The 20,063-nt window shown below is 41.9% G+C and overlaps 1 protein-coding gene across 5 annotated transcripts in view; it reads right to left on the bottom strand.

Moving 5' to 3' along the window:
• Positions 1–20,063, bottom strand: part of DENND2B (DENN domain containing 2B) — a 106,949-nt gene that overhangs the window by 56,671 nt on the left and 30,215 nt on the right. For 3 of the 5 annotated variants that reach the window (XM_079965908.1, XM_079965907.1, XM_079965909.1), the window contains exons 2-3: positions 17,113–17,217; positions 1,050–2,270 (exon numbers count right to left, since the gene is read on the bottom strand). In XM_079965908.1, coding sequence (XP_079822034.1) covers positions 1,050–2,270; positions 17,113–17,192 — 1,301 coding nt within the window. In that variant the 5' untranslated portion in view covers positions 17,193–17,217. The remainder of the gene's footprint in view (positions 1–1,049; positions 2,271–17,112; positions 17,218–20,063) is intronic. The other 2 variants (XM_079965910.1, XM_079965911.1) reach the window with 1 other exon arrangement.

Below are 20,063 nucleotides of genomic sequence, written 5' to 3'. Positions count from 1 at the left end.
ACTCTGAGAGGGCTTGTTCTATGGCTGCTGGAGTTACTGCAGTTTGAGGGTCTGGGCCTCTATAGTGTTAGCATCCTAAATACTGTTACCGGTAGTTTTCTTCATAAGAAGTTGGGTGTCCTTATCAGTAGCTAGAGGGCATCTCTAAAATTCTACTAGAATAAGGATAAGCAGAACAAGTTGTTCAAAATAAGCTAATTTGTGTAATTTGTACAGATTGCAGAACATGGGTTACATTACTGCAGTTTGTTGTTTTGTCTATTTTTTCTAGTGCAGAATACATACAGCCTAGACATAACACCAAGAGAATCTGTATCCTCTCTGCTCAAGAAAAAGGCACATTTGGGCCAGAGTCAGTCAGTATAAATTGATTCCAGTATGGCTGATCCACTGGAGACAGACACCAAGGGCTATTGAGGAAAGTGGTTAGCCGTAATTTTAAAGTCTAACATTATATTTACATATATATGCTATAAGCCGCCCAGAGTGGCTGGGGAAAGCTAGCCAGATGGGCGGGGTATAAATAATAATAAAAATTATTATTATTATTATTATTAGCATCAGCATCATCACACAAATGATGTGTAAATAGCAGCAAGGGACTATTGTTAGGTTTGCAGGTGGAAGACCCAGGTTCAAATCCCCTCAGCCATGAAACACACTGGAAGGCCTTAGCCTACTTCATGGGATCACTGTGAAGAAAAATAAAAGCAGTAAAGCACTTCCTACAATGTACATTCAAAATTGCTCCTTATTTAAGAACTCTCCAATTCCACAGATGGGAGACTACAACTTGTATTTTTCCTTTTAGTCATGGTGGTTGTTGGTAAAATAAAAGTTCTTCTGGCAGCTGAATCTGTTAGAAGATTCATGTCCCTTTTTTTGCTGCAAATGGCAAAACCCTGATTAGCAGGATACAAGAGGCAATGATTCTACAACACAAAAGCTGTAGTCTAATTAAGACTGTCTTTCATTCTTATCTGCTGAGATTGTGACCTTAAAAGGAGATGCATCTTGAGAATATATGACAAGCAGCTTTCCATCTTTACCTATTTTGGGATTTTCTGTGGAAGCGTGACTCTTTTTTCTGCCTCCGGGTGACAGGGGGAGCAGGAGTTGACGGAAGAGGGGGAGGAACAGCAGCCAGAGGTGAAGGAGGTAGGCCATTGCTTGGTTTACTTTTATGGTTCTTGTCAGCTTCATACTCGAAGGTGCGTTTGGGCTTGGGCACAGGGTTTACCGCTGTGTTCGCCAAGTTCTCAGGAAGCAGCTTAGGACCAACAGGACTAACTGTGGCATTGAGTCCTTGTGGCATTTTACTAGTTTTATCAGTCTCTGTGGGTGTCTCTGGACTACTCCCACAAATAACACTCCCTGCTTTACTATCATTTGTGTTCTCATTCAAGTCCTCCACAATACCCGAAGTCACAGACTTTTTTCTTCCTCTGTCAACACTATAGCAGCTACTGGGCAACTGAGGAAGACCCCTGCCTGGCTGTTCTTTTAAAGCCTGCTCAATCTTCTGTATTCTGTTCAGCACGGCAGAACTCTCCTTTCTTGCGTTCCCCTTGAAGAAAGCATTTGCCGACTCACTCCTGCTCGGCCTCTTTTCAAACCTGTGGCAGGAATCTCTGTCCAGGAATTCCTCCTCCTCTGTTTCTGGGTAGGAGCATTCGGAAAACGTTCTGCTCATCCTCCGGAACCCTTTGTAGTCAAATGTCTTCTCGCTGCAGGGAGAAGGCAACATACTAGGGCAAGTCTCACTGCCTGACCTGTCCCCAACATCCCTCTTGTCCAAGCATACACTCATCCTAGGGGAAGGTTCTTTCCGACATTCCCATTCTGATATCTTCTGCCTGATATCAAGTGCTTGGGAATGGACGCTGACCCTGCTGAGGGAGAGGTTCCGGAGGTTCACTGCAGACCCCAAGGAGAGAGTGCTCCGCGTAAGCTGGCGGCTGCCTACAGCTTCTCCATCCTGAGTCTCCTTGGAGGCTTCCTTTTGGTCTTCAGTCTGGAAATGAGAGAGCCTTTTGTCCAAGCAGCCAATGCTGACAGTTTTGAGGGGGTGATTTGGAGATTCAGTGTCTGAGGGGGAACTCGAGGCGCTTCTCAAGGTAACTCCACAGTTAGTCCGGTCCTTGAGGAGCACCCTGGAGCCGGAAACTTTGGTCAAACTACTGGAGCGGCAGGAATCCTCACTGTCGCTGAGGGGATATGTTGGGCTTCTTGGTTGGTATAGAAGAGGCGGTGGAGAGACTGATTGACACCTGGAAGTAAGAAGAAAAATACTAATCAGCTACCTGGCTACCTAGATTTTACTCAGCTCTTGTTTCTAAGGCCAAACGTTTGGAGTAGGCCCAACTTAGTAGACTTTTCTAAAATGGTTTCTGAAAGTGCACACATTTGATACTAGAATACTTTTTATTCCCCCCCCCTTTTTTTTTAAATACATGGTCCACAGACAGCACTGGCAAAGACATTTTGCTGCCTGGAGCAAAAGACAAGATGGTCCCTACGCCACCCTAGTCTATGCACAGAAGCCCACCATACTGGCAGCTGAACCTGACTTCAAGACTTGTGATGAGACTGTGCCTCCCTCATGCCTAAGGGCAGCAAGGCAGCTTAGGGGGCACAAGGTAGGCTGCATTACATAACACTGATGGTACACTTTTAGGTATTACTCCTTCCTATATGCATGGACCGGTTAGTCCTTATTCCCCTATTTACACACTCTTTGTGTACTATCAATATCAATTGTTATATTCTTTGCTCTGACATAGTTGGATGATTGGACAAAACCAGTGGCCATTTTATAGAGTTGGCAGTTGAACAGAGCTCTGGAGGACAACAACTTAGCACATACTTAATGCTTTTGAGTGTTCAATCCACTTCACATTCATAATCTCAGTAATCCTTACAACAATCCTGTAAAGCAGGGCAGTATTATGTCTGTACTTCGTATGAAGGATAGTGTCTTGCCTAAGGCCACCAAGTGAGTTCACGGCTGAGGTAAAAGTCGAACCTTCCACTCTGCTCAAACAAACATTTTAAATTTGTATCAACTAGTAACATTGAACTTTTCCTCCTGACACAATGAACAGGAAGAATATTTCTCTCCAAGTCATATTTACAGTAATATTTACAATCAGAGATCTTTTTTGTCTTCTGCATTTAACACAGATATTTGAAACCTCTTATTTCTCATTTTGCTTCTCGCTTGCCTCACAAAATCCAAAAGTAATTCCCAAGTCATCATAATTTCATATTTGTGGCAGGAGAATCAAAAGCCAGAGTGTATGTTATAAAAACAAATGCATTTATTATTTATTCATTCATTTATTTATTACATTTGTCAGTCACTTTATCATGCCCAAGGCAACCCAAAGCAACTTATCCAAACGTCACTTACTTTGTGATGTTTTAATTCCAGGATGGGGAACCTGTTATTATCCAGCTGCTGCTCAACTCCAACTCCCATCATCCCCAATCCAAGCCATATGAATCGGGTTGATGGGAGTTGGTGTCCAGGAACATCTTTGTTTTAGCTTATCCTAATACAGGTATCTACTGTGAATTTAGGGTTTTTCCTCATGGAGTAACATGGCTGCCTACAATTTTATAAGCTTCGTTACTTAGTGGGGTTAAAGTTAGTCCTAATAAAGGTACTATTCTACTCATACATTGCTGGCTTAAACTGCAGCTTTGCCATTATTATTCTCAGTTTAGATCGAAGCTGATTTGGGGAAGAATGCATCAAAATGCAGTATTCCCTAAGAAATGACAGGATAGATATAGGATAGATATGGATGTTGTGTTTACAACCCTTCCAAAGCCAGCAGTTGGGAGTGCACAGGATGCAGAATAAGCAGAAGTGTGTACACAGTAATAAATTTTGCAAGCGGGTTTTACCAAGTACATGTGTTTGAGAACCACCTGTGAAACACACATGCACTACCAAAAGGAATTAACAAGATGGAGGTGGGCGTAGAAAGAGGGTTTGTTGCACAAAAACACCAAATCCACTTCCATTGTAGAACCTGAATTTGAAGGCATGCAACTGAGACAGCAAAATAGAGACAACCTGCACAGTCCTAAACATATTTTCTCAGAAGCAAGTCAGACTGTGGTCATTTGTTAGACATATTAGACTAGATTAAAAATAAAGGTGCAGTTAACCTTTTATTCTAGTCAATTTCCTGTAGCCTTTGTATAGAGATAAACCTACATCTACCTAGGTTTGTGAACCAATTACTAAGATGATCAAGAGGTAAAAGGATTTTGTGCAAGACTCTGAGAAAGGTAAATCAAGATCCCATTCTTTGTCCTGTAAGCATCAGAAAAAGATTGATTTCTAGCCAACAAAGCCCTATTTGTTCAACATGGTAGGAGAGTGTGATCCCAACCTCTAGGCACACAGCCTTCCAAAACAATAAAACAAGTCCTAGAAAACCCATATTACTCACCTAATTGCAGCCACAACTTTAAAAGTTAGATAACACAATAGAAAGGAGTAAACCCACAGATTGTATTAAAATGGTTTCTATTTACCAAAAGAGACTATTTCTGGCTATCAGTTCTGAATTATTGTTGTTGTCATTGCAAGTACTGTTATTTTGTGATTTCTTTCCTGGTAAGGAGAGAAATATATACAGTACATTGGCTCAAAAGAAACGAAAGCACCTTATTAATGTAGTATCCTGATTCTGAACATTAGGCTTTACCATCACATTTGGCTTATTAAAATCTGTTTAAAGTGTTATATACAATGAGAATCTGAAAACCTAGCAGGCATGAAAATTAGTGAATAAAAGTGTAAAAAACAACAACAACCCTCTCACTCACTGTGTGATTGCAATAAACTTGAAGGACAGTCACAGGTAGTTGAAAGTGGTAGTGCTGAAATAGCAAAATGACTTTATAACATTATTGTGGCTAGACATAGATTTCAACACTGAATCATCTGATTCTGTCTCAACATCACCTTTTCAGCAGACACCAAAGAAAAACAACAGCTCAAAGCTTAACTTTGTTCTCTCAAAGAACTCTTAAACAATGGACACGTACAAGGAAGTGCTTTCCCCTTTTAAAATGTTTGATTATTTGATTGTTTGATTATTTGATTGTTCCAGTTACAGATAGGTAGCCGTGTTGGTCTGCCATAGTCAAAACAAAATAAAAAAATTCCTTCCAGTAGCACCTTAAAGACCAACTAAGTTAGTACTTGGTATGAGCTTTCGTGTGCATGCACACTTCTTCAGATAATAGGTATCTGAAGAAGTGTGCATGCACACGAAAGCTCATACCAAGTACTAACTTAGTTGGTCTTTAAGGTGCTACTGGAAGGTATTTGATTGTTGTTAGCCGCCCTGAGCCCGGCTTCGGCTGGGGAGGGCGGAATATAAATAAAATTTATTATTATTATTATTATTATTAGTCCAGTTCTATTATGCAAAGTTGCATGGTTTAAGAAAAGTTTAACTCTACAGCATAAGCTGTTCAGGTTCATCACAAAACAGTATTGCTTCACTTACCCCTATTCTGTGGCTCATGAAAAAATACCTTTCCAGCTTGCTCTTGAACTTTTTGTTAACTTCCACTCTTTTCTTTAACTCCAAAGTCCAATACAGTATTTCCCACACTGCTTTAATCTCCAAGCTAGTAATTGTCCCATACAATTCTCTTTCATTCCCAGGATGAGAAAGGATCCTTTTAGCAAATGCCACAACTCTTTACAAACAAAATTGTTGTCATTGTTAGGAAGAAAATGAAGTGGTTAATTTGAGAAACTAACATTCCATATATATGACTCAATATATATATATACACATCAATAAAAGAAAGAGCCCAATTGTTTACATACACCTGAAAAACAGGCAAAGGAAAAGACTTGCATCAATAATAATAATAATATTAATGTTTTGCAAGGGCTGTGTGGGATTCAAATGTGTAGAGAATGAATACAGATGGAGGAGGGGGAGGATGCAGGGAATGTACTGAGGAAAAATTTCTTCGAATGTCAAGAATGTACAGCAGGGTGATGTGTCCTACTCTGTTCACCAGCTGTGAAGAGACAAAGAGAAGAGCTGTTCACATGTTCCCTATTTCCAAACAAAGACAGCACAGAGAGAGGCATCCACACTAAGCAGCTACCCAGTCGATGCTATACAGGGCTGGTATTTGTCACCAAGCCATTATAAGTAGCTGTGAGTTTTCTTGCTTGGAAAGTGGGATGGCAAGGTGTGGAGAGAGAGAAGACACCAAAAATATATGCTTCACATGTCTACCTGTTGTGATGCTAAGTCATAAGCAGCCAAATAACTAAAAGTGTGGGGTACAGGAAACACAAGCAGCAGGGAGAGAGGATGAAGCCCTCCCCAGGTGTAGTAAGCAGGCAAACAAAATGAATTCTAGCTGTTGCCCAGCCAAAGCTGAAGCTAGATCTGGCAGATTTTCTAGCTGATACCTGCTCAGGAGAAGTCACCCTGGAGTCTGGAAAAACACCAAATTCCTTAGAAGTTTTCACTTTGCTAACCCAACTGGCTTAGCATCAGGTAAGTAGAACAGACATCCCTCCACACATGCCTGGTTCTAGACAAGCCTTCCACAGCCCAATACCTTCATCCATGACTATTAGCTATAGTGCTGTGGATGGCAGGAGTTAGTAGTCCACATGGAGAAGGCTGTTCTTGTCAAAGTAATTCTCCTAACGCCACTCTACATGCCCCCTTCAGTCATGACATGTTGCTGAGGATGCTGTAGTTATAACAAAACATAGAGTGGACTAGCAGGCCTGCATAACAACTACTTGTGCTCCTCAATGCATGTGTGAATTCAGCACAGAGGTCCTAGCTTGAGTTCAGAAGATGTCTTTGATAGATTTTGCCCAGAGTTCTTGAGGTCCTTCTGAGTGCTCTTCCAAGTGCTATAATAGGAAGAAGACTGATGTAGTTCCCTTATATACAAAAGCCTCTGCAATATGGCTGTCAAGGAGACTCCAGTAACAGAAAATGTGTACTAGCAGTAATGGGGAAACAATAAAATGTGCTAATAATTTTAAGGATAAACGCTAGCAGAAACATTTAGTTGTACAGCCTGCCAAGCATCTTAAAATACAGAGGATCTTGCCTTCTACAAACAAACCAAAGAAAAAAACCATCATTTAAGAGAACCAAAAATAGAACATTGTGCAGTAGGTTTGGAGTAATGAGATGAAGACCAAAAGTTGACCTCAGTTATGGGCTCCCCAGAGAACATAGGCCAACAGCAGGAAAAGAAGAAACCTTTAAAACTCAAAATACATATCCCATAGAACACATTCTTAAGCAAAACAGAAGCAGGCCAGGCAACAGCATATTTCAAGTGCAGTGCCCATTCCACTATTGCAAATCTGGCTGGAGTACTGTACTACAAGCACTGTGGACCAACTACACCTGACAATTCAACCCTGCCCTATGGGAATCCCATGCAGATGACCGCAGTGCTTGGAGACAGGCAGTCAATGTATCCATAGCAGTGACCAGAGGAGAAATGACTTCTGGGCAGAGCGCAGAGAGAAGAAATGCCATAGTGCATCTGCAGCAGCACAACTGGACACTTTCATCTGCTGCCCCAGCTACAACAAAACATGTCACTTTGGTATCGGTCTCTACAGCCACAGCAGGCTCTGTAACCTTCCAGCAGTTTGAACTCTCCCTCAAAGGCATATTACTGCAGTGTCTCCTGAGACAAACGGATGCCAACTGACTGCAGGTCAGGCTGGAGTACTACAAGCATTGTGGATTAACTGCTTCTGAGAATGGCACAGTTGTCAGAAGTTAGGAGTAGTTGTAGCATACCCAGAACTATCTAGTTATGCTAACATACTTGCTCATATATTACACAGAAGTGGGCATAAATTGAAGAAAGAGTCACTTGCACTTTTCCTTTCCACACTTTTAGTAGTCCACATGGAGAAGGCTGCTGCTACTTATGAAGGTAGGAAAACTTAGCACACTGAAATTACCTACCTACCAACCTACCACTTAATATAAAAAACAATGAAGCAATTTAAAATAGGAAACCAATATAGTAAGACAAAATTAATCCACAAATATCAAATTACTGAGCAGTAGAATCCAGAAATAACAGTTAGGAAATGGTCAGACAAAAAGAGACATTACGTCACAAAACTTGAATCAGGAGTGGGAGAATGAGAAATGAGGCTTCTGCTTTCAGTGGTAGCCACATGGCTCTCATAATACCTAATTCAGCCTAAGCTGATTTGATTATCTTTGCTAAGTTTTGTGAATATCTAAGGAAACAACTCATTTTTCTAGTAGAGACACTTCTTTTTCTGCCTGCATTTAAAAAAGAAACACATACAAAGAAAACCCAGACAACCTTCATGCAAATGGATGCAAAGAAGTGCCTAGCTCCTGTTGTACCTGTGAATGCTGATGACGAAAGAGGAGAGTTAGTCATCTCCATCTGCCCTCATCTTCTTTACCAAAGAACAGCTGATTCTCCAGGAAAGTCTCCTCCATGTTATGAGTCAAGTCATGGTAGACCAGCTTGAGGGAGAAAACTAACCACATAAAATAATGAATGATGCAATAACTATTTCCTGTGCCTGCCTCCTCATGTTTCCCTCTGCGCAGAACATGACCAGATTATCCTCACAAATTTGTTTTTGCTTCTGGAAAGGAAGTGGCTAAGAAATTGCCTGGGGAGGTGAGGCTAGTGGCAGTAGTCAAACAGGTTTCTCTCCTGTCTTCTGCTACTTCTCATTTGTTTCCAAGCCAGTCAGTGTCTTCGAAGCCAGTCAGTGTAGGTCACAGATAGTTATGACAAAGCAGTGGCAGGGTTGTGCTGAAAACCTTATCTCAGAAAGTATGAAGCAATTGCTCAAGTCTCTTTTGTCAGTAAATGAGTCTTCTAGTAAAAAGGAAGGAAGGAAGGAAGGAAGGAAGGAAGGAAGGAAGGAAGGAAGGAAGGAAGGAAGGAAAGCTTGCCTACAAGACAGGTAACTAGAGTCTTACAAACATTTAAGGTAACTTGTGAGCATTCAGCTTGGGGAAAAAAATAATAAAAAGGGGGCGGACATCCACTAAAAAAGACATTAGAAATTCCACCTGTCACTGAACCCAATGTATGCGTGACTGGCTTAGCACGTTTTCCCTGGAACGTAAACCCCACACAAGTTGAGAGTCACCTGTACATCGATGAAGCTCTTCAATATTAAACATACATGTGGTTTTACTATGGTGTATTTGAAATGGAATGATATTTGCACCCCAGGTTCAATGATATTTGAACCTTCCTAACTCAATATTTAATCTCAAACCTTTTCCCTCTCATTGGTTTTCATGAGTAATGTGTGATCCCTGTCCACAACATCATCAAGAAGATGCAGGCTGTAATCTTCCATGTAGGTGACTAGAACTAAGATCACTCAAATCTTCTCCTGAGCATGCGTGCCCAGTTACAGGTATGGGCTTATTCTTCTGATACCCACTGAAATACACACAGATGTACATTGAACTGTTTAACAGTCTCGGGAAGCACACAGCATACCTGTCAACTTTTCCCTTTTTAAAGGGAAATCCTATTCTGAATAAGGGAACTTCCCTTAAAAAAGGAAAAAAATTGACAGCTATGGCACACAGTGCCCTTGCAGAATTGTATTTTATTGGGGGTGTAATCTTCAACATATTATTGACATAATAATAGTGCAATAGTGATGGGTTTCTTCTGCTTTTTTTAGTTGTTCTGCAATGCTTCCCCAATGTTACCACTCTACTGTTGCACAGAAGAGCTACAGCACAACAAAAGTAGGACAAAAAGAGAGAGAAGTGTGCTGGCTCTTGTTTTTGTATCTCTATATGCATCCTATTTGCATATGAATTCTAGTTCACAGATCACCAACACAGTACCCAGAAGGACACTTGATGCCACAGAGGCCTTCTCTTGTACGCCTGCTAAAATTAGAATTGAAAGGGGCCTTCTCTTGTAGCCAATAGCTATCTTCTTTGAAGTGCAATACAATGGAGGGTGGGTGCTACAAAAGGGGAGGGTAAGGGTTAACCCTTCCCTTCCCAGCTGTGACACACACATACGCACCATGAATTGCCAGTTGTAGTTAGGCTTGGAAGGATGTAGCTGAGGAGGGCAGGCTAACGCTTTTCTCCCAAGCTTCTCTCTCAGTGAAGATCACACTTTCCCCTGCAAAGTCAGCATGCTTGCATGTGCTTAGCTGCCATGCACACATGTGGTGTTCATGACAGTCTCTCCAGTTTTCAAATGGGCCCATGAGCCCAAAGAGGTTGGTGAACCCCTATTTTAGCTGAATGGGGGTTTTTTTAATAAAAAAAAGCTAGCACAGATTGGCATACTGCCTACTTTCAGCACATATCTTTAAAACCAACTATTTTGTTCAACTCTACAGCCAATTTTTGAACCATCAAGATCTTTGTTAAAATAATAAACCTCTTTTGTCACTCATCCCAAAATATGACAAACATGCATTTTTCTATTAATTTTGGGTCATAATGTCTGGCCAAAAACCTACAAGTCCTACTAGTATTTGTAACAGAAGACTGTGATTATTAATGGGGTGAGGAGGAGGAGGGAGGGAGGGGCAAGCAGCAGCATAATGTGTTATTGACTCCAGATTGGGTTATTGGTTCTGCATTTGGATGCTTTTCAATGTATTTCCTCAATATTTTGGTTTTTCTGCTACTGCTTTTCAGGAAACTATATATGCAGGCCAGGCACTACACCATTTGCGCATAGTGAAATAAAAGTATGAAAAGTTGATCTCTTGACATATATACAGCCAACCCAATGACAGGGTTTCTTGATCTAGATTTCATGCTGTTCGAGCAGAACCAGTAAGCTTCTGGCTATCTGTAAAAGTGTGTGCTACATTTTAAGTGTCAAAACTGAAGTAATAATCTCCTTTCCTCCCTTTGTGGCTTTTGATTCATCACAAGGTCTGAGGGACAGTGGACTGGGCCCCTCCTGCAAAAGTTTGCTGACCCCTGTCTTAAGAGTTATATGTGAACCCTGCTCAATAGTTGAACTATGGTTTGTTTACTGCCAACAAAGCAAGATGTTAAGCCACAGTTTGTTGCTGGGTTTTGAACCCTATTTTAACTGTGGCTTTGTGTTATGAACCTTACAACCTCCCCTAACCATAGTTTGATCACCCGATCCCAGAAGCTCACCAAACTACAAAGGCATGAGGCAAAAGCAGATGCAAAACAAATATTTGGAAAAACAAGGCACGGTTTGCTTGATTATCTGTGGGACAACTCATGGTTTTTTAAACAAGCCATGGCTTAGTGCTATGTGTCAACTAGGTCAAAGAAAGAAAGAAAACATGAAGCTAGAACAGTGAGCTTCAAATACCTTCCACATTTCTGCTCCTCTCATCATACATAAAGATATTGCATCTTGTGACCATTTTTAAATGTAAGCCACCCTGGAGACTAGATTTAGCTACAAAGCAGGAAATAATATAATAATTATGGTTCCACCATGCAGTCCTCAGCATGTCATGCAGGACAAAGTGCTAAGGTCTATTATCTTATTCAAACATACCAGATCATATGCTGCACCAAGTTTAAATCACTACCTTTATTGGTTTGATTTTTGTTTTATTATTACACTTTATTATTACACTAAATGGCATGACTTCTTGCGAAAACTCTGAACTCACAGCGTAGGAGAAGCACTAATCAGAGTGGACCCTACATACAGAAGAAGAAGAAGAAGAAGAAGAAGGAGGAGGAGGAGGAGGAGGAGGAGGAGGAGGAGGGAAGGAGGAAGAGTTTGGATTTGATATCCCTAAGGAGTCTCACAGTGGCTAACAATCTCCTTTCCCTTCCTCCCCCACAACAAACACTCTGTTAGCGGAGTGAGGCTGAGAGACTTCAAAGAAGTGTGACTAGCCCAAGGTCACCCAGCAGCTGCATGTGGAGGAGCGGGTACATGAACCCGGTTCACCAGATTACAAGTCCACTGCTCTTAACCACTACACCACACTGACTCTTAACCACTACACAACAGCAAGACCCTGTGCCCCATAGCTTCTATTAAGCTGTTATTTCCAGTCATTTTCTGCACTGTGGGGATCCTGACACAAGGCTCGAAAGGAATGATGCAACTCCACCAGACAAAGATATCTCTGAAGAAGATCTAAGTATTAATGGACACCAGTGTCCTCCTTTCAAACATACTAAAGGCAAGAAAAACAAATTCTTTAAAAGGACATCAGGCTTTCTGCCATCAACATTTATTCTGTTTTGTAGTATGATTCCAAACATGATCTCATTTAATTTGAAGGCCAAAAGTGAACTGTTTAGACAGGAAGAAATATGAATGCTGCTGGCTCTTTCTGTTTCAAAAGGGACTTTTCAAAGGCGCTTCCAATGGTCCTGCAGTAGTTGCTCACACACCCTCGATGCAAGTATACCACTTTATTTATGCTCGCACCCAAGGTCAGGTGCATGTTTCTCGCTAAGCTAGCTGTGACTGGTCTTTAATTCTGAGCGGTGAGGCTGGAATCTCCTGCATGTGACCAAAGTTGCACTGCAGCAGCAGTGAAGCTTCTAGGGTAGCCTAATGAATGCAATTACTTTCTCTTCTTGGGCCTGCCTATGAGCAGCTGACTGGCTAACCTTCATCTCCGTCCTGTGGCATTCGGTATGGTAGATCAGAGCTGCTGAGCTGCCCTCTCAGCGCTAGCATTGCTGCAGCTTACCTAGACAGCACTGGGGCAGCAGCGAGGTCAGGGGTGTGTGGAAGCATTGGGAGAGTCAATGCAGTGCTGCCACCAGAGACTCAGCACAGTTGTGGGTTTGCTTCTGCTTTGCCCTGCCCCAGTGCCATCCAGGTAAACTGCATTGATGTCTTGGCAGTTCCATGGCTCTGCCCCTCCACACCAGCCACTACTGTCTCTTTCTGTTATAAACACCCCACTTCTTCCTCTCAGTTTCTTTCAGTGCAACAACCAGATGTAGCCTGGCCTCTGTTATCTACGTTTTGATGGCCTCCAGATTAGACAAATCTTTTGGGGTCCATGGTCACATCTTGAATTTTGAGGGACTGTAGGTACCACCCTCTCTTGGTTGCCTTTCTCTCTCTCCCTCAGGCCACTCTACCACCCACCCACCCACCCAGAAAGAATGGGAACATATCACACCAAGGCCACCATACGCCATACATTTAAAGCACATGACTTTCCCCAAAGAATCCTGGGAACTGTAGTTTGTTAAAGGTACTGGGAAATGTAAATCTGTGAAGGGTAAAGTTCAGTTCCCAGGATTCTTTGGGGAAAGTCACATGCATTAAATGCATGGTGTGTACATAGCCCAATTCTTAAAATAGCTGCACTAGATACTAGTTCATCTCCAAGCACAATTCAAAATGCTGGTTTTAACCTTTGAAGTCCTATACAGTATAGTCTGGCATTGTGATATGTCTTTTTCTGGGTGGCCCCACCTGTACCTGGCGAAGTCAATGGTGACCAGTGGAAAGGACTGACTCAGAGGTGTTACCCAAATTGTACAATTTTCTCCCCAAGGGGGCACACATGGCACTGAGGATTTTGCCTTTTCAGTGCCAAAGGCCTTATTTATATGTGTCTACTGATAAATTGCTGCTGTTTCCCTCCTTTTTATCTACTTTTAATTTTAATGCTGCCCTCTGCCCCTTGCTTGCTTTTCTTATTAAGGAATAAAGAATAGTTTCAGTGAATGCCTTTCATATGATATGACACTTACAGAATTCCTGTAAGTTTTAATATTAATATTACATTTCTTTCAACAGACTCTCCATTTCTGGTTCCTATAATTTACTCTTGCTTAGGGCATTAAGCAGGCACAAAGCCAACTTGGGCTGAGGTTCACTGTTACAACAACCAGTAACTGCAGATGGGTATATGTCATAAAGTTTGGGTGTCTGGACTTACTTGTCAGTTTTTGCCTCAATTTTTCCTGACTGTGGTCAGGAAAATATTCAGATAGATAGTCTGGTTTGGTTTGGTTTGATTTGGTTTGGTTTGGTGAGAGTATTTCCCCAAGAGCAAGCTTTTTCTATCCAGCCTCACGATACAGATATTTCTGCCATGGTAATAGGACTGTGGTTTTTGTTAACCCCTCAGATTCACAAATCTAGGAGGAAGACACAGTTACTTGCTAGCAAAGGGCAACTGATGTGTACAAACTTAATTCATGGCAGAGGCAGTCATTTCTCCTGAAGAAAAGACAGCAATATTGGCAAGGCTGCCATTTTCTGCAAGAAAATTAGAACTCCCTTTAACACTGATAGTCAAAACATCACAATTCTGCCACTTGCAGACCAGAGGCTGTTTGTCTGCAGTAAAGGTAAAGGGACCCCTGACCATTAGGTCCAGTCATGACCGACTCTGGGGTTGCGGCGCTCATCTCGCTTTATTGGCCGAGGGAGCCGGCGTACAGCTTCTGGGTCATGTGGCCAGCATGACTAAGCCGCTTCTGGTAAACCAAAGCAGTGCACGAAAACGCTGTTTACCTTCCCGCCAGAGCAGTACCTATTTATCTACTTGTACTTTGATGTGCTTTCAAACTGCTAGGTTGGCAGGAGCAGGGACTGAGCAACGGGAGCTCACCCCGTTGCGGGGATTCGAACCACGGACCTTCTGATCGGCAAGTCCTAGGCTCTGTGGTTTAACCCACAGCGCCACCCGAGTCCCTTGTCTGCAGTACTTCTGGTCAAATCCCAGATTAAACGAGTAGCTAGATTTCTCAGTGTGGGTGTTTTGTAGTAGTTTCTTTCTTTTCAAAATGCGTTTAGAATGAATCCCTCCAAGTGTTAAATGAAAATTAATTCAAGTGCTGCTTCTGTTGATTTAAGTCTTATTAAAAAGGAAGAAATCTTCGCAATGACTCAGGGCATGGCCTCCCAAAGGAAAGTCAGCCAAGTAGATTACATGACACGAAGGAGTCAGGCTGCTAGCATGACATATTGGAAGGTTTCTCTCATGAGTCTGTAACTCAGTGATGTGCCAACTCTCATGCCTATGCTTGCCTTTAAATATATTATTCATTACTGAAATAAACCTTTAAAAATAAATGCCAGTCATAGTGAGAAGAAGAGAGATGTGGAGCTTGTGGACAGGCATGTAGAACTTACACACTTGTTTTTTCAAGATTTTTCACACTAGTGCCAAAAAAACCTGTATTGAAAATAGTGGTTCTGAACTTCTTTACTCCCAGGTCTGGACTTTCGCTTAGGAAGTCTTGGAGACTGTCCACCCTGACAATGTGCACATGTACACAAGGTGTGGTGCCATGTACACTGATGGCATAGTATACACAATAATCTTAATTATACACTGTCAGGGGTGGGGGACAGTTGACCCCACATGCTCTGAACTGACTGTTCATCATCTTCAGCTGGTGATCCTGCATTCCAGTATGAGGAGAGAGACTTAAACGTGCTTTGGCTAAATCACATCCTATAAGAAGCTTTGAATTTTTCCAGAATCCCACAGCAGTGCCTTATTTTGAACTGGCTCCACTGGAGCCTTAAACATAGTTAACAGAATCGGAGTCCCACTCAGAACTGTGTTTGTGTCTCCCTCGGGCTCATTCTTCCTCCCATCAACTTTTTGAGTTCCCCTATCTCTTTTTCCCCAACAGTAACTGAAGCTAGCATCACATCTGCACAGAGCTGGACACTAGCCATAGTTTTAAGTTTAAACTAGAGGTCAGAAGCAGACTTCAAATTCCATTTTTAAGTGAACAATCACTTTAGCCCAGGGCTCAGCAGCTTGCTGGGGGATGGGGGATGGGGAGGGAGAACAGAATCTCTCTAGGGCACCACCACCAAGAATGTTCCTTTTGACAACTAATCTAACATCAGAGGATACAGATACTTGGAAGAAGGCCCCATCTGACAACTAATCACACAAGCAGGTTTATGCAGAAGATACTGGAAGATACTTTGCAGGCCCAGGACCATCACTCAGGCAGCTGCTGGGGCTCATTTTTCTTTTAATTTTTTGCACTCCAGTGCCAAACTATTTCCAGATGTCATTTTGAACTTGCCCCAAATGCCCTAAGAGTTAAGTAATCCTAGGACATTGTAGGAAGTGAATATGACCACTGCCATGTTTTTGTGGGGAACCACCTTCTCCCCCACCACCAAAAAGGAAAACATGGAAGAAGTTGCTTGGAGCAAAAAAATAAAAGGGGGAGGTGTTGATTTTTTTAAAAAAATGGGCAGGTGTCAAAGCTGGGCAGAGGGCTGTGAAATTTGCACAAATGTTCAAAGGAACTCCAGGTGAAGCACACCACAATGCTCAGCCACGAGGTTGCCATGTATAACAGGGACCAGATCACCTTTTCCCATAAGTAGCCAGAAGATAAAAGTCCTTCGGGTCATATATACCAATTCCAAATCCAGGAGTAGTGCCAGGTCAAGAGACACCCAAACAGTGCATTTGGCCTTTATAGGTGCCTTACTTGGTTCAGATGAAAAAGAGAGAGTTGTTTTCATCAGTATACTGACGGCAACTCACCCCAACTCTCTGGACAGCCCATATCAGCAGTTTCATGTTGATGTTAAAAAAAAAATGCTTTGCTGCTTGCAAGATCACCAAGTCAGAGCTTAGCAGTTGTATATTTACATAACATGGCCAAGGATGTGATTAGTAAGGAGACCCAGGATGACCTGTATGCCAAGGTTTCTACACACACTAGCCCCCTGGATCCAGTATTGACTCCATATGCTAAGGGGCTCTTGAACAAGATGCCCTCAAGGGGAGCCCTCCTGCCACCATCACCGTCACACATTCACTTGTCCCCTCCTTCCAGGCCCAGCCTGCCCAAAAGCAGGGAAAGGGCAGGGTGGAGGCTGCTGCTTTTATTGCTGCTGGTATATTTGGAGAGTCCTGGTGAAGAGAGAGAATCAGGAAGGAAGAGGAGCAGGGACAGGAGACTCTGGGTTCAGAAGTGGGCCTCCTCCTATAAATGATAAGTTTCAAAGATCTATGGGTCAGAGCATTGCTTTCTGTTGTGGTGGGAGAGCAGGAAGCAATTTGGAATCAGGCAACAAAAGCCCATAAACATATTGCTTTCCACTTACCTATCGAGACTATCCCGAGGCACTTTACTTCCTCCAGCTCTCTTGGTGACACTGGCAATCTTGTTGGCAGTCATGGTCATTTCTGCTCTCTATAAACCTGGAAACCTGGGTAAGGGGAAATAAAATCCAAAGCAAACCCATTGAACCAGAGACTTTTTCCAACACAGCTTAATAAGAAATGTTTCTAGTACATGGAAAAGACTGCCGGAAAAAGGTTTTGAACATGTTACCTAAACATAACTACTCTTTTTCAATGTTGCAAAAAGTCAAACAGCAGCTCAGGTAAGATTCAGATTTGAGTCATGTTTAGGTAAGAAACTAAAACTACCGAAAAGTATGTTAGAAGAATGGAACCATTGTCCTTACTTTTCCACTTTCTCTCATTAAATTGGGACTGGGATAATTACGATAGCATTTTTTTTTAAGTGTCACAACTGTAATAACAAATGACAGAGCTCAATCCTAAAGCAAAAGTTTTAAAATGAGCATTGGAAACAATGGCAGAACTCACAGACTGTGCAATGTCATGACAGGATACAGTATATCGTAATTTATAAGACATACAAGCCTGCCCATAAACATATCAAAGATAAGTTGATTATGGTCCTAACGCAAAGACTTGTACAATATGTAATTTTCTTCTCTCAAACCTAGCTCTCCTTCATATAGTTCCCCAAGCTGGTGATAGAGCACAAGGTCTTCCAAGGACACCTGCATTTATCTTTCTAGACCTTCTGCAAATAACAACTAACTAAACCAAAAGATACAACCCCTTGCTGTTCTCAAAAAGTCACAATATCTTCAAGATTTTTATGCTTACAAATATCTTATTGCCCTCTGTGCTGCCTCTAATTCTTAAAGTACAAGCTGATGGGGGCAGGGACTTTCTCTTTGAGATACTGTACATACTTTTCTTGTTTACAATGGATAGCACATGGGAACCAGATTATTACTGCAACCCTTAGGCTTCCCATAGTAAATGTAAAATAAACAGCCTGCTTAATGAAAAGTTCCACTGACAGGTTTGACCCAAATCCTCTCAGATCTGCAATATTCCTCAAATTAAACTGAATCCAGATGTTTACAGCAACCACACACCTCATGTCATCTTCCTTCTCTGAAGGATGGCAAATAACACAGCATTAACTACCAACCATGGTCCGTTTGCAGCGGAGATACAAGCACCATAAGTAAAAACCCACAAATCTACTTCAAACACAACTTTTATTATTTGCTGCATTTGTATCCCACTCTTCCTACAAGGAGTTCAGAGGATGATGTGTCTCATGTTTCTCACTGTGTGACAAAGCAATGCCCATGCTCCTGGTTCACTGCAGCAAAACAAAATGTTGGACAAATATGCCTGGAAAAGACATGTACTTCTCTTGCTTGGACAGCTCCAGGCCAAAAGTGGAAATCCAGGTATGACAGCTACATGTGGCCTGCACTGACCTTGCAATTATGTAGGCTGAGGACCAGTTTGGACTGAAGAAGCATCCTGCACTGGTCCTGCAACCATCCAGTCAACCATGTGGTCAGTGGATCTATATGTCGGTGCTGACCTTTGAAGCCCTAAAGAGCTTCAGCCCTGTATACCGGAAGGAGTGTTTCCATCCCTGTTGTTCAGCTCAGACACTGAGGTCCAGTTCAGAGGGCCTTCTGGCAGTTTCGTTACTGCAAGAAGTGAAGTTACAGGGAACCAGGCCGAGGGCTGGCACCCATTCTGTGGAACGCACTTCCATCAGATGTCAAACAGGTAATCTACACAACTTTCCGAAGACATCACAAGGCAGTTCTGTACTGGGAAGTTTATAATGTTTGATTTTTGCTGTGCTTAATGTTTTAGTTGTTGGAAGCTGCCCAGAGTGGCTGGGGCAACCCAGTCAGATGGATCGCATAATTTTTATTATTATTATTATTATTATTATTATTATTATTATTCTGAAATCATATGTGCATCTGCAATCTGTAAATAATGTTTAATTCATACAGCATGTGGCAAATGCAATGTGGCATCTACATCCAAAATTGGTTCCTGTTACTCGCCCTCCATGACACATCAACAGCAAGGACACATGCCAATCACACAGATCACACAGTTGCATGAGCACTTTCTCCAGCAGCACCAGTGTTCCCAAAGGACGCGCCATCTGTGTAACTGGACATGGAAATAAATACTACTTATGTAGCCTGAAGCCCAACCATTTTCAGTACCATCATGTAGGTCTGTGAAACTGCCTTAGGAATTCATATCTAAAATATGGCCTATAAATCTAGTAAATAAATAAATGATTCCTCTCCACACAAGAGAAATAAAAATTAGATTTGGATACTTGAAGAAGGAATGGAATCATTTTAGACACACTTCGTCTGGAAAGAATTAGAGATCAAAGGGGAAAAGAACATGACTGAAAATTGCTAAAGCTGTCAAACAAATTGGTTTTAGTTGATTTATCTTCTGCAGTACAAATTATATTTTGAGAGTAGTTAACAAGTTTTTTTAACCAAAGAACAACTTACTTTCTGTTTCAGAAATCATCAAGGGGTTTTCCCAGATCATTTATCTATCTACACTAAACATCAGAAATGATTTGCCTGATTCACACAAGGGAAAAGGGAAATAGTTCAAACCTCAATTAATGAACTGAACAATCATTTTAGTCCCAGCAATCATATCCTGTGCATCCCTCTCATTTTGTGCTATGATCCCTTTGTGTTTGGGCAAGGGAGATGCTTAGCACAACACTCAGCCACACACAAACGTGTCTTGCAAGCAAGACAAAGAACAGAGATCCACTGCAAAGACACAAACCACCAGGCATGGATGCAGAAATGATATCAGCAGGGGCACAAAGCAGGCATCCTGTGGCAATCAGCACATGCAGGCATAGCCCACAATCACAGCAGTAGCAACCACAGGAAGGATGGTTGCAGTTCATGCAACAGAACAA

Source organism: Podarcis cretensis, assembly GCF_951804945.1.
Source record: "Podarcis cretensis genome assembly, chromosome: 1".
Taxonomy (NCBI): Eukaryota; Metazoa; Chordata; class Lepidosauria; order Squamata; family Lacertidae; genus Podarcis; species Podarcis cretensis.
The sequence above is the reverse complement of the archived record's forward strand: the minus strand, read 5'-3'. Positions and strand labels throughout refer to the sequence as shown.